Below are 15,806 nucleotides of genomic sequence, written 5' to 3'. Positions count from 1 at the left end.
AAAAGTCCCATTTTATGACATTCATCTGTCCTTTCTTCAAACAAATGCAATTCATGCTTTGGTTTTGTTAGTTGGTTTCTACTGACTTTAAAGGCTAACTATATTATATTGCTTTCTTATCTCACCGAAGCTACCTATGGTGCCAGGAAAAGAAGCCTTAGAACAATAGGCTGGGGGTAAGAATTAATTAGAGGTTATTATCCCAAAGGTGCTTCTCTTCCAAGAAGCTTCTTCAATTCTAACTGAAGAACTGTCAGAACTGAAAAACTTTCTTGAATGAGAAGTGAAATGTCTTCAAACAAAATAAAGGAAGTCCAGTTGCCTTCTGAAAAAGCACCTTTGGGACAACCATGACTTGGATGACTGAGAATTTTCATAGACAATTAGAGATGAAGATTTATTGTCACTAGTTTGGAATGTGTAACTTGCAGTACATTCCTGTTTGCAAATAACTTAGTCTCCAGTTCTTATTCCAATTCATTACTGTCTACTGAAAATTCCAAAATGTGGTTATTGTAAGAATATCTTACAGTACAAGATTTGTCAATTGAAAGCCTACCCAACACAACAAGCTGGGTTATCTTTATATTGAGTATTATCTGTGAACATGACAATTTGTAGCTGATGGATTAATCTATCTACCACCAGATGGCAGACTAATGTCTTAAAAGTATTAGAAGCTTTGAATTAGCAAGAAAAATGGTTTATCTATCTCTAAGCTTTATATCATACTGAATAGCATTACAGCCAGTAGCTCAGACTTCGTCATCTTCCTACATTAATTTGTGGTTCCCATCATTCCAATTCCAAAGGCCCTGTCATTTGGGCCCATAGGAGCTATTGTAATACAACTGGAAAAGATGCTGGGTTGAAGAAAGTAGCAATAGTTCCTTAATAATTAAATGCAAGACTTTTTGTTATAAAGTCGAAAGAAGAATACCATGCAACAATGCCATAATACAGGGGTTTGTAGTGGTTTGGGAAGAACATTGTGATTCAGCTTTAACCAAACTAATTTAATTTAATCAATGAGCTCAAATTATGCTTAGGAATGTATCTTGCCAGTCTAGCTCTTATAGGCCAGACTGAGTGAAGTACTCATAATGATTACCAACACTAGGCATAGATTGATCTGTTTATAACCCTGCTTGCTGCCTTGTCTATAGTCATTGACAATAACCCATTAGAAGTCAGGAATTAGGCTAATCCATTTCCTCACTGGCCAAGATTCAGCACCTCTGCCAAGCAAAGGTAGAACAGCCAAAAGAAAAAAGCTGTTGACATCAGGACTGGCTGTTGCCTAATTTGGATGATGACTGGTTATAACTAAGGTGAATTGCTTTGATTTTAGTGGATCACTAGAACTAAAATTGGATCCAGTTCAGTGCAATTTTTATGGAAGAAAAACTTCATGTTAAGTGTCTCTACTTCATATAAGAGTACCTGTTTGGAGGTGAACATTAGTGATTACCTGAATTAGACCACTCTTGTGTTATGGATATTGATAGAATATCCTTGTTCATATTTTGGGGGGACATGTTTAATTTTGATCCCAAAACAGAAGTCTATTTCAATGGTTACCTATTTATTGTTTCATGTTATTTTTTGGGTAATAACACTTTGACACTTAGTCCTACACCTTTCACTAAAAAGAATATAGAAAGTTGCAATGAGGAACATAGTTGAGATGTTAGAAAGAAAATTCAGTAGCTCCATTTTAGTACATTTGTAATGAAAGGTTTCCTTCATTTATTTCCCTTAAAATAATACTTTCATATGACAACAGCTCCAACTGCTTATCAAGAGTACAATAATGTTAACTAGGTATTACATTAATGTTATGTTGAAGTTTGTGTACTTACAAGTATTCCTTTGGAGCAGAACAATCATGATACCGTTAAATTCACTTTTATCCATTCCAAAACATCAATCAATAAACCCAGTTTATTTAAAAATTGAGGTTTTATATATATTATACATATACATACATTGCATTGACAAGGGACCTTTAATTTCTGATATGCTGCTCAACTACAACCATATCCTTGGGGTTGATGACATGCAATAAAACTGGAGAGTTAAAAGTTCTCTCTCTATAACAGAAAATTGGAAATTAATGTGTGTCTATTACATTCACAGTTTCTATACATATAATATCAGAGTGATAGTTTTCACTGGTTATTTTCAGCTACACGTATGCTGCTTTTATCTGCAATATTCTATAATGGCTCTATGATATTTTAATTATTTCATATTTAAATTAAGTGGATGAAGAAAACTCCCTAACAAAGGTTAAACGTAAGCTCTACGAATATATATATGAAACAAATATACAAGAATTCCATATATCTCTAGGGTAGCTTTTTTCTATAATTTAAACAATAATACGCCTAAAAATAATTGTTATATTTATAACATTTATTCCACTTCATTTTCATTTATAAAACAAAATTTAAATAGTATGAACTATTACAACATTAACTCAACTCTTATAAAACAACCCAAAAGGCATTCTCCTATCATAGCAGGCCTGGTTTGTTTGTAATAGACTGGTAAAAAGATCCCGCTAAATAATCATCCTACATTATTGCTTGAACAATTCTTTACCAAGTCCTAACAATAAGAACCAAATGTTCTTTTTCTCCAAGAAGCAGCTTTCTTGGGCAGCAAGCCTGTACATAAAAATACAGCTCTCTTAACTAGATCTTTCCTATTATCTTTCATAGCAATCATAACTTATGATCATTAAACCACCAAAGCAAGCCCCGTTCTTCTTTACTGTACTTTTCCAAGTATGATATTGTTCTTGTGTAACATCCAGGGATTGAATTCTAAGGGCCACATACCTACCCAATCCCCTCTTCCTGCCCCAAGCCCCATAACTGATAAGCCTAATGGAGATCAACCACTCAAAACCTCTCAGAATAACCTGTCCAGCATAAAAAGAGAACTATGCCATGAACCCTTGAGGTGGCATCAACTTGCAGCTTTGAGAAAATAATTGTTCAAGCCTTTCTGATCACGTCAGGAGGAAACTAGTAGCAAAAAACGTATTTGGACATTTGAATACTTGGGCTATACCTATCACAAATGCAAACTTCAAGCCATGCAATGGGGGTCACCATCAGAGTTACCCAGAAATATTCAAAGGAATCTAAATGGTAACTCCTGGAACATGCAAAACCCTAACATGCAGCCTTGCATTAATTGGGTTTATCAAGTCCTTTTTTACACTTTATCCTACGTAGATGCAATTTTGCATACAGAAAACAGGAGTTAATTTAAAGAAAAAATATATTATGCTGCTTGCTTTTTGCTACGGTACTTCAATAGATCAAACACAATATTGCTCTCCTTCACAAATGTAGTCATTAACATAGATGGAGATAAATGCACAAAAGTGAGTCTAGGGAAGGAAATTTAACACTAGCAAAATCCTGTGGGCCGTGAGGGATAATCTGCTCTCCTATTTAAGATTTATCTCAACCCTTCAAACCTTGAGTCATCTCACAAATTATACATGCTTATATCTATATTAAAAAGTTTAACATTTGCAATAATATGACAAATGAGGCATTGCTGTAGCATTCTGTAGTTGAGACAATTTAGTTGAAAATGGATATAAATCCACTTCAGCCTCTTCATTGGAAAGTGCAAGCTGATATATCCACGGACGATAAGGCTGCTTAAAAGGCACACAAGTCTTATCAATCAAGAGAGATCACTGCTTCCCTTTGCTGTTCCTAGCTGTATCCATTCCATGGAAGACAGGATTAAGTAGTCAGAAATACACCAAAATGTTAACCGAGACTGAGATAGGAAAATGACAAATACTTCATTCAGCCATTATTCATCCAAAAGCGTGAAGTGAAAGCCAAAACAATTTCCACACAGTGGAAGGAAGAGTTAATTACTGAATTTATATCACTGGCCACCAAAATGTTCACTTTTACATCAGACAATGATTTCTCACTTAGTGGCAAGCCCAGTGGTCAAAGAGCTGTTTGGGTAATAAGGATAGCATGTTCTGATCAGCTGATAGCAGCCTTTATTTCCAGTAGGCAACAAAGAAAAGGATGCTGCTCTAGGAATGTTCCAAAATTAATCAAGGAATAAACAGTCAACCAGTTTTGTGTCTGAAGAAAAGGTTTAAGCAGAGTCAGCTGCCAAGTTTCACTTTTATTGTTTGCCTGTACTGTTCAGGTTCACCGACATACATCGGCATTGTTTGACTTTCTGGATCTTCTTAAGTCGAAAAGGTGGGTCCAGTCCAGGGCACTCTAGCTCCACTGTGAAGGAGGTGACCTTCTGAGGCTTGCAAAAGGCACATGATTGGAAAGACTCCTCCTCTTTTTTAACATGTCGGGGAATATAGAAGGAGTTGCACTGGCCATAGCAGAAGCGGTTTATAATTGTGCGGCTAAGGCAGCCCTCCTCACTGACCGTCTGCCGTAAGGGTTGGGTTTTGCACCAGTCACTTTTCAGATATTTCCTCTCTGTAACCACCAAGGCCTCCTGGCTGGAAGCCAGCACTTCTTTGTTCAGATGTGGCCGCCGGTCAGAGTTATTACTTCTGCTCCCTTTGTAAGGGGAAGGGATGGCTCCTGCAGGACGATTTTTCCTGGGTTCTATCACTTGAACCAGAGTGGACATGAGAAACAATGATAAAGCAAGTTTCCAGATCATCCTGCAATAAGATATCAAAACAAAAGTAGATGTTATCCCTCTAGAAAACAGTCAAGACATCATTTCAAAATGTATCACTCTAAGCATTCTAATTCTGTGAGTCTTATTTTGCACTTTCAACGAGTTTTTAGGGAGAGTTGGGAAATAATTCTGAAATAAATAAAAATTGAAAATGGAAGGACATAATTGTGAATCTTCAGGACTTTTTTTTAAAAAAAGAAAAAACTGACTTGACTTCATCAACAGCATTACTAATATATCTTCAGGGGGTCTCAGAATCTGTCTGCTTTAGAGGGACTCTTGCTTCAATCCAGACATCACCCATCTTACCATAGAATAACTCTTAGTAGTCCACTTCAGTTCTGGAATTAAAATTTTGAAAATATCCATTGCACACTCGTAATTACAATGAATCATATACCTGGCTGCATAATTACTTTCCAGTTAAACCAACTTGTGACAAATGTTCTCATAAAATATCACAAATATAAGAAAGTACTGTTATAATGTATAGTTGCCCTATAAGAGATTGTAATCAGCAAGGCTCCATCCCTTTCCAAACAGAGGGGTTAGACAGGGCTAATTATGACTAATAGTAAATGAAGGAATGGGAGAATAGAGGAATGATTAGTGCCTGTGAAGTTGCTTACAAACTGATTAAATGTTTTTAAAAATGTAAAGATGCCTCAGGTCCATATCCATTGGCAACATTAGAAAAGAGGTTTGCTACTGCCTTTTTTTAAATATTTCTCGATCTCTAGTGATTTCTCTTCTAAGTATTAAGTTGGCCCACATAAATCAATCATCTGCTAAGATGTTAAAATGCAGTCAGTATAATTTATTTTTATTCTGGAGGCAAGCAATAGGAATGGAATAGGGAATAGGAAATATGGAATAGGGAATAGAATAGAATAGAATAGAATAGAATAGAATAGAATAGAATAGAATAGAACAGAACAGAACCTTGGAGGTTTTCTAGTCCAGCCCCCTGCTCAAGCAGGAGAACCTATACCATCTCAGACAAGTGACTGTCCAGTCTCTTCTTAAAAACCTCCAAGTTGCTTCTTTCTTTGATCAGTTTCCAACCATTGTTTCTTGTCCTGACTTCTGGTGCTTTGGAGAATAATTTGACCCCCTCTTCTTTGTGGCAGCCCCTCAAATACTGGAATACTGCTATCATGTCACCCCTATTTCTTCTTTTCTCTGGACTAGCCAAATCCAAGTCCTGAGCCATTCTTCATATGTTTTCAATTCCATAAAAATATTTTGGACCAGTGAAGAGGACATGAACACAGAACCCATATGAAACTCTTTAAAATTGCTCAATTTTTTTGTTGTTGTTGGGATTGTCTGTCAATGATAAGGGAAGCTCTGAAGTCTCATGAAGAGACACACCTGCTTTAAAGAGCTGCAGAAAATGTTCCTATGTGAGTTTACCTTAGGATGTGAACATTTTGAAGCTGCTTACCTAAGCAGAAAATGGATGCCAAAATCTTGAGCCATTCAAGTTGACCTTCTGGAAGTAGAAGGGAAATATTGTCTTAGTATCCTGCAAAGAAAACAACCATTTAAAAAAGATAGTGAGCACAGCTATTTTATCAACACAATTTTCTGCACAATTTAAACTATTTGTACATTAACTTTGACTTATCCTGAATTATGCTTATTCAATTATCTTAAATCCTGAAGATGTTTATTTTTAACTGTTGTAGAATCAAAATCCAGCAGAAATTGATGAGCTTCTCTTGTAAATAAGTGTGCTCAGGATTGCAGCCAAAATGTAAAATGATTGTCTCCATCAAAAGATTCCAGCCAGTCTTCAAAGGAGTCATAGTGCTCTACTTCACTAACACTCAGTTATTGTGGCCAAAACCATTGGATCTCAACTGGATATGCAGAAGCCAAATTCTTTTCCAATCAGCTAATCACAGCCTTCCCTGGAGATGCAACTGAATCTAGTATTATTCCTTTCCTTCTTTGTTGCCAGACCCAAAAATACACAAACAATGAGTCAGAATCTGAATCAAAGCTTATTTAATTATTCTAAATTCAAGTGACTGGAAAACAGATCTACATCATTGCTTTGGATATTGGGCTTTCCTATTTATTCATATGAATCCAAAATCCAATGCCTTTGTACAGATTCCTGTAATGAAATAATCCTTCCCTCCTTTTCTTTCTAGTGACAGAGCAGAATAATATTCATTTTTCCCATTCTATGTCAGATTATAAAAAGTTCACAAAATTTTTGCCTTTTTGTCTATTTCTCGTAGGCATCTTTGTTAAGAGTTTTGCCTAACAAAAAGCTGGGCTACTGCAATTCAGTCAACGTAGATCTTCCCCTGAAGACCATTAGGAAGCTTCAGCTAGGATGCCATGAGGCAGCCTGGATAGTTATTCCAAAGTTCTCCCACATAATGCATTTTCTTTGGTAGCTGAACCAACTGCACTACACTCCTCTGGAATCTGTACTGATCCCCAAATTCAAGATGCTGGTTATTTATTTTAAAATTCTATATGGCTCAGGATCCGGATGTCTTTAGGACTGCCCTTTCCAAACTAAAACTATCCATATGATAAAGCTGAAGAGAGAAAGCTTGTTGGGAGTCCCATCAAGCCTTCTCAATACTGGTGGAACTGTGAATTATTTTGCCCCCACATATCTGGATCACCCAGATTGGGTGGACTTTATTGCTGGATTTTAAAATGGCCACAGAGAAACCATTTGGGATGAGAACTAGCTAACCATCCATCCCCTGTTGGCAGGGTGTCTTTTGTTTGTGGTATTATACTGGTCAATCTGGTTTTACTCTTTTTAATCCCTGTTGGTGAATATCACTCAATGTCTCCAAGCCACTGTGGACAAAAGTGCTGGATCTCAAAAGTAAGTTAGTGATTTATCTTAGGTTGACTTCAAAAGAAAATGATTGGGAGACACCCAGTTGGCTGAAAGATGAGCAGCTATATAAATGTTTAAAATAAAGGCAATAACAAAATATATGTGAAATATATGAATATATTATAAATTTTAATGGTGAAATCAAGTCCTCCTAGAACTTTTGGAAGAAAAATATTAGAAATTCTGGGTAAAATGAAAGAGTACAAATCAGGAAAGGACAAGAATTTGCCAATATAGTTTGAAAACAGAATCAATACAATCAATCAATACAATCTTTATGAAAATATGATTCTATCAGATATTGAAAGAACAAACACATCGCACACAAGAAATGCAAACGGTGCAAATGCATTTTAATAAACTTATAATTCATAGCAAGGAGAATAAAAAATAATGCAATTATTTTTAATACCATGTACAGATGCATTTGGACTGTCGGATTATAAGGGCAGATATCTGCACATGAGGTGACATTTTTAACGTCATCTCATGTACAGAGGTTGCCAAGGTAAAGGTTATCAATGCAGTTTTAATAGTTTATTGTCTGAGAATTCTTGAACTCCAATATGAAAGTAATGACTGCTCTAAAACTATCTGATTAGAAAAAGTATCTTGTGAATGAGAAACCATTGAAGAAATCAGTGCAATATGCTGTTCTGATTTTTTTTTTTAAAAAAATGGAAGAATACTTAGGAAAAAATATTTTTAAAACCACCAATATTGTATTAATATGATAGAAGTGTACAAAATTATGCAGAATGTGGGGAAAGCATCCATTTGTTTTTCCCTCGAAGAACTGGGGCCCAGGATCATCCCATGAAGTTGAATGATGAAAAACTCATAATAGATAAAAGAAAATCAATTTGCTAAGACAAAAATGTAGTGATGCCTCCCACTTGGATAGCTTTAAAGGGATTAGGAGGATTAGATTATCACTGGCTACCAGTCATGATGACTCCAGATTACCTTCAGTATCAGAACAGTAGGCCTGTGATTGTCTGTTGCTGGAGAACATAACTGGAGATTTCTGCTATGTTCACATTCTACCTGCACGTTTTCCACAGGCATCTGGCTGCTGCTAGCTACAATTGGTACACATATCAGACAAGTCTTTGAGTCCGGTCCTACTATTATCATTGCTTTCCTTACATTAATGATCAACAACGGAAAGCAGTAGAGATTGTGCAGAAATTTCACATTCTCACAATTAGCATCAAAGGGGGGGGAGCTTAAGTTTATAGCAGCCCACAACAGAGGAAAAGTGGCATACCAATGTATAGAAATTAGCAAGCAGAGCCTATGGGAGTATCTCATGGAAACACAATATGAAATAATACTATAATGGTCAAGTAGGAAAACTGTCTTTGTATGTCTTTTTGGCAAGGACTCCTCTCTGTTACCTGCTTGCCAAAAACCAAACTTAAGACGATTTTGCATATACAGCAAGCACTCTTCCTTAAAATTTAATAGAAACTACTGTGATTCAATATTCAGGTTATACCCAATACAAAATAATAGGAGATGGAAGACCTTGGAGATCTTCTATTCCAATCCCCCACACAAGCAGGAGACCCTATACCGTTTCAGACAAGTGGCTGACCAGTCTCTTCTTAAAAGTCTCCAGTGATGAAGTACCCACAAGTTCTGAAGGCAAGCCTAGCTTAATTCTGTTTTGATGTTGTAGAACTGGAGGTTATATTTTATAAAGAGTTGGGGATCTTTTGGACTTTGCTTTACAGTAGTTTTGAAGGTGAACGAAGAACAAAATAAATACCCAGGAAGATGCACCAGTAATATCTATCGAGTCTAATGACTCTTTTGATCATTCAAACTAAAAAGCAAGACAGTCTTGGAAATTTTAATATTAAAATTTAAGCTTCTTGCTCATTCTAACTTTTGCCAGATCTTAAGAGTACTACATCGAAGTCTCAGTTTCAGGATTGATGAACATCAGTCTTTTAGAAAGGAACTGACATGAATGAGATCAATGAACTTGGATCCAGCTTGAGAAGCAGTATTTGCTCCCACACCAACACCTAACGACTAGACAACATGGGCCTTTGCAGTATAGGGAGAATCACCAACTCCTGACTGTTCAAATATTAGAAGAGTTAAACAGACCTGGCAGACAGAATTGGCAGCACTGCTTCCTAAAGCGTTACAATTACTAGGTAAGGCTGACAAACATATCTTTATCCTGTTGTTATTCAAAACACAGTATTACACTTCAAGAATACCTCAGGCTTTCCTTTAAGACTCAGTATTGGCAGCTGTCCAAGTTACAGGTCAAGTCTTCCAATACTCCTTGCCTGAACTGTAAGGATTTAAAACAGTCACATACACAATGTTCAGCCAACACAATAACATTTTAAATGTGGTGAACTGAAGATTAAACAGGTTTTACAATACAGCTTTTTGGCTCCACACAGCACCATAGTCAATCATGCCCTTACTTGCTAAAAAAAAAAATCTATTGGCCATAGTATGACATGGATTCTATAATAATTAAATGCTGCTGAGGAATGTTGCCTTAATATTAATGTAATGTCTAAGTTATGTATTATGTAATATGCTGAAAACTGCCAGAGTTCTGTTGTTTAAATCAAACTTTCCAAATTTGTTAAGATTCAATTAATAATTCCCACAGCCATCAGTTCAAATGACTAGGAATTATGGATGATGTAGTTCCAACAAATTCTGGGAATATTAGCTTCGGAAGACCAAAGAAGAAAATGTTCCCATCTAGCTGAGTTATGAAACAAATGCACCCACTCTTTATTTACTCCATATTTGGGGGGAGGGGTATAGGGGGATGCCTTCTGCTGGTGACTGATCATGCCTTATCCAGATTCAACCTTATGATAATGGCTTGTATTAACTGTTTCTGTTTCAATCATGGTTTTGATTTAAAACAGCCTTCCCCTGACAGCCTTCCTCAACTGTGCCCATGCTGCTTGGGTATTCTGAGTGCCATAATCCCAGCATAACTGCCTGATGGAGGAAACTGCATTAGATCAAGAAAACCAGAGTCAACTATTCCAATGCTGCTGAGCTTCTGTTCTCTCCACAGGCCTCCTGCTAGGACAGTATATTAATTTAAACATCATCTGACCTATCTACAGGCATAAGATCATTTTAATTGCATTCACACATTGCATAAACCATTGTTTATTTAGCTAGGGAGATTTAATAGAATGCACTAAACCAGTGGTGGCGAACCTATAGCACTAGTGCCAGAGGTGGCACTTGGAGCCCTCTCTGTGGGCACGCATGCCGTCGCCCAAGCCCTGCCTTCCCCCGTAGCTCCTTCCTCACCACCAACCCCCCCCCCAGAGAATCACCCCCGAGTGCAGCCCATGCGGAGCTGCACAGCCAAGCACATGGCAACTGGGCAGATGATGCTGTGGGGTGCAGGCAGAGGGCGTGGCCACCATGGCGCTACAGGGCCGTCTGGGCGATCTGCGGTGTGCTGTGGATGGCCCTGAGGGTGGGTGGGGTGAGGGCGGAGCAGGGCGGGAGTGGGCAGGCAGAGCAGAGTGGTTTTTGGGCACTCGGTCTCTAAAAGGTTCACCATCACTGCACTAAACCATAAATTTATATAGTCATAATATCTGGCTTCATACCACACACTAAAACAAAATCAAACAAAGTACATTAAGGTTCAGTATAATATGAGGTCCCAGTCTGCAATTTGAAACTCATCTATACTTTCTTAGCTCTTAAACCCAAAGCCTTTATTTATTTATTTTCTCGTGCAAGCAGGCAGCGCTCTTTGCCCAAAAGGGAGAAATCAGACCAAAGAGGTATCAAGTGAAAATGGCTTGGCAAACACTCCTTTAATGTTTTAGATCTTAGTTACAAGCAGAGCTTTCAGAAAGGGCCATCAAAATAGTAATTTGGGAGAGGAGTACTAGAACTGCGGTTGATAACTGAAGAGCTGACAAATGGATGCATGGCATATTCCTTCTAGTCTCTCCAATTCAGAGCTATATGCAGCAGATCTCTAATTGCCACAGATACAGACACAGCATTGAATCCTAATTAGTTTCCATAGAAACTATGATTTCAGGAGGGGAAAAGAGATGTGAACCAAGGACAAAAGCAAAAATAAGCAAGTTAAACAATATATAGTGATACAGAGTACTATAAAGTTTTTATTGGCACATTTGAAAAAAAATAGCTAAATAAGCAGCAATAAAATGTTATTCCATAATGAGCACTTTTCTCTGGTTTTGTAGGAGAGAAATAGAAAATGTCTAGGAAAGGAAAAGCAAGCTATTTTTGACTACATTTGTTTATTACACTAGATTAAATAGGATGGGAATAGCCTTCCAGATCTCCTGGGTGTCTCCTCAGTGTCACCTGTGGAGTGATAACCCAACACATTCAGAGACGGAAGGTTTGTGAAATATTAGTTTAGAAAATGTCTTCAGATACACTGTACCTTCCCTTACAATGATGTAGAAAGTTAAAGAATCATAAGGCATACATCTCTTCCTGTAGATCAGTGGTTCTCAACCTGTGGGCCGGGACCCCATTTGGGGTTGAATGACCATTTCACGGGCATCGCCAAACAACGCAGTCTGCCATTTTTTTCCCCTTTTCCTTAGCTGTGCTACTCCCTTTTATTCTATTGGCTTTTGAAAGCCAATAGAATAGACTCTCTTGAATAGAGTCTAATTCTATTGGCTTTCAAAAGCCAATAGGAATTGTCCAGGCTGTCTCTGCCCTGCTGAGCCCGCCAAAAGTCCCATTCTGCAAACGGTGCTGCACCAGTTGAGTAGTCCTTGACTTATGACCGGTTGAGTAGTCCTCGACTTACGACCGGTTGGGGGTCGTGGCATTAAAAAGGTTGAGAACCACTGCTGTAGATACACAAGCAAAAAAGATAAACAAATGAGAAAACGTATCTGGCTATTCCTTCTCTAACCACCCATACTGACCCTTCATCTCCACTTACCCATTCTATTGTCAGATAGTTGGTTTTTGACGTTCTCCAAATTTTCTAGATGTTTTTCACCTCTCTCCTAAAGTAACATTTCATCTATCAGAAATGCAGCACTGTGCCCTCTTGTGTCGTCCTTCTTTTCACTTATACAACTTTAAACACTACCGAGGTAGATTAATTCTTAAAGGAAAAGCAGGGAAGGAGCACAAAAACATCCCTGATTAAATATTAAAAATTTTTAACTAGACAGTCTGTTGGCTGCAACTCTTCCGAGTAAGCAATTTATTTTGCTAAGAACAGAACTGGTTTGCTCAGCTTATCCTTTATTAAATGAAAGAGCACTCACATTCAGGGAGATCTACTCCTTCGGAAGCAAATGAAGCTGTTTAGATTTGCTATGATGAAATCCCTAATATTTTAAAGAAGAGTAATTGTTTGGTATGTTTTATGAGTACGTCAAGTAGAAAGGAGGGAAAAAAGATTTCATTCAAAATAAATAGACTGATTGAAAAAAAAAAAAAAACACTGCCCAACAGAAGACAAAGTTGCCTGTGCATCTGCACAAAGTTTTAGGAATCAGGTGAAACTAAACAGACATCTGGAGGATGGGGTTTATGACACTGACCTTCAACATTTCTGGATGGCAATAATCCAGAGAAGAATTTGTTAATGTTAACATAATCTGGTAATGACTCCACTTATAAAATTCAGATACCTTAGCTATATCTATAGATCTAGTTATCTATACCTAGATACTGATCTCATTTGACTCAAGATATTTAAAGCTACTATTGAATGAAGAAGAACCAACAAAGATCAGCTGTTATTTGTGTTCATTTGGCTGATATGAAGGTATTTTAAGAGGGAATCTTGCAGGACTCCTAATAAAAATGACAAAACTATGCACACAGAGATCCTGCTCCATTTATCTCCATGTATATCTATCTCATCCCCTCAGCTTTAAAGTCTACTGTATGTTAGTTTTGACTTTCACTGTGCCCCTTTTACCTTATCATGTGAGTAAAGATACACAAAAGTTGTTACTCTATGTAGAAATGAACTTTGCATTGCTTTGGGAAAAGTATATTCTGTCATGCAATTGAGTGCCTTTTTTATACATAATGCAAGTATCAATTTTTTGAAGTGCAACTCCTAGCAATGTGCATACATGTGCAGGCATGCACGTAACACATCAATGAATTTATTAGACCAGAATACAAAACATAGTGAGGCAGAAGTAAGATCTACTGAAGATAACATTAAGCTTTAGCAAAGATCTTCTGCCAGACATTAAATAATTTTGCAAAGGACAGTTACCACTTATAGTGCTAGAGAGAAGGAAAGCAACATGTGTGTTTGATATTGTTGTTTTCATTCCCTGATTTCCTATATTCTGTTTAACAGTAAAACATGAATGCATTGTTTGTGCATTGACTTTACTTCTTGCCAAACTGAAGTCAGTATTTTAGTTACTGTTCCTGCTCTGAAGGGGAAAAAATCCCAGAGGTTTGTTCCACCTTCCCTAAATCACTGTTTATTATCCTATTGTTTTTTTTAAAAAACAAAAACCTGTAGCACTTAAGAGTGGAAGGGAAAAAGAATTTCCTCACCAGAGAATACTGAGTTATAACTGGGAAAGAGTGTGAGGATAGGCTTTATTTCATATATCAATGTATTTTTATGAATCACCCAACTTTACAGGAATGCATTTCATTTAAAAATGAAAACTTGTTATATTTCTTTCCAATCTCAAACATTAACTATATTTAAAATTCCACACAAAAGCATCCATTTAGATTTCTGAACATAATAATCAAAATCAATTAAGATATTAGCACCTTGGCTTAATGGGCTCTGACAAATTTTTTATCATGGCGTTCAGTCTCTTCCCCACGCCATTAATTGCAATTACTATAATCTCAAAAGTTTTCCATTCACCATACTTTCCTATTACTTGGAAAAATGACAAAATCTGAAACCAATTTCAAAACATGGTTTAACATCCCATCTCATTCTGAAACTTGTAACCACATTTTCCTAATTTGGATGTAAAAGAATATTTAATTGAATATTTCCTGGCATGATATTCTGAGAGCAGAGGGGAGAATAACAGGATGAGGACATAGCTAGTTAGCTAAAGGGTACTGCATCATTCAAAAGTCCTCTTCAAGTCATGCATGTTTTTTTTAAAATATCCATGTTTAATTTAAGCATAAAGAAAGGTTTTATCAGGATAAGACTCAAATAAAACCACATTAGCTTGATGCTAAACCCTTTCTTCTGATGTCATGTAACAAAAGTATATGTATTGATTCCTGCTTTGCTCTTTCACTGCAATGCCTATGAGAGTTTGTTTTTTTTTCCCCCATTCATCTTAGCAAATGCCGTACCAGGCAAATTGTTTAAGCAATGCAGAGCTGACCCTAATCTTCCTTGGTGCAATGCAACCCCCTGTACAAATGAAGAATTTAGTAATGGTACCACTGGGCAGTAATTACGGCTAATCTATTATGAGCTATAGATCTATTATTAGATCTTGGTTAAAATGAAAGAGTACGTGAGTCAAAAGTATAACAAAGGGACTGATTTTTGTGAACAATTCATGAGTGCACTAAAAATCAAATTAAAAAAAATAAAATTATTTGATTTCTCTTCTTATATAAGCTGTTGGCAAACTTTACAGGAGGACAATGTGAGCTTACTAATGAGAGTTGTCATAGGTGAATCCAAGTGCATCTTTATATAGCTGTGAAAATTTTCTGTAAGACTGTATTTCAATGTCTGTTACTTACTTCCCTATGTACACTTAACAGTGCACATTTCCCAGCTGAAGTATTCCAGGACATATTACAATAATTTAAGAATTTGCCTTACATTAAGGGCTTACCTACAATTGCCCCAGTTAGGATAGTTTCTGAAGGATATCTTCAAAGCAGTATCATGGCATACTTTTCTGCTTATGAACACATTTTTCCTTGTTGTAACCTCATGTATTCCTATACAATTAGAGTACAGCATATTATTTTCTTGCAGGCTAACTACACCAATTCACTGACTATTTCAACGATTCTCAACCTATGGGTCGATAGACCATTTCATGGGGGTCACCAAGCAAGGCTGTTTGCCATTTTTTTCCCCTTTTCCGGAGGGTGCCTTACTTCCCTTGGGCTGGGCCAGCTGGTGGCCCAGCCGGTGGTCAGCCTGCTCCGTCTCTGCCGCTTGCCAGCTACGCCTCGGCCGGCGCAGGGGGCGGCACCACGCATGCGCGGCGCT

At 37.2% G+C, this 15,806-nt stretch overlaps 1 protein-coding gene across 1 annotated transcript in view; it reads right to left on the bottom strand.

The window, feature by feature from the left end:
• Positions 1-1,721: 1,721 nt before the first annotated feature.
• Positions 1,722-15,806, bottom strand: part of GREM2 (gremlin 2, DAN family BMP antagonist) — a 32,845-nt gene continuing 18,760 nt past the window's right edge. The window contains exons 2-3 of the mRNA XM_039348447.1: positions 6,155-6,235; positions 1,722-4,687 (exon numbers count right to left, since the gene is read on the bottom strand). Coding sequence (XP_039204381.1) covers positions 4,180-4,687; positions 6,155-6,189 — 543 coding nt within the window. The 5' untranslated portion in view covers positions 6,190-6,235 and the 3' untranslated portion in view covers positions 1,722-4,179. The remainder of the gene's footprint in view (positions 4,688-6,154; positions 6,236-15,806) is intronic.

Source organism: Crotalus tigris, unplaced genomic scaffold (assembly GCF_016545835.1).
Source record: "Crotalus tigris isolate CLP2741 ecotype Arizona unplaced genomic scaffold, ASM1654583v1 scf7180000018155.2402879, whole genome shotgun sequence".
NCBI classification, from domain to species: Eukaryota; Metazoa; Chordata; class Lepidosauria; order Squamata; family Viperidae; genus Crotalus; species Crotalus tigris.
Note: the sequence above shows the minus strand (reverse complement) of the source record. Positions and strands in the feature narration are given on the sequence as shown.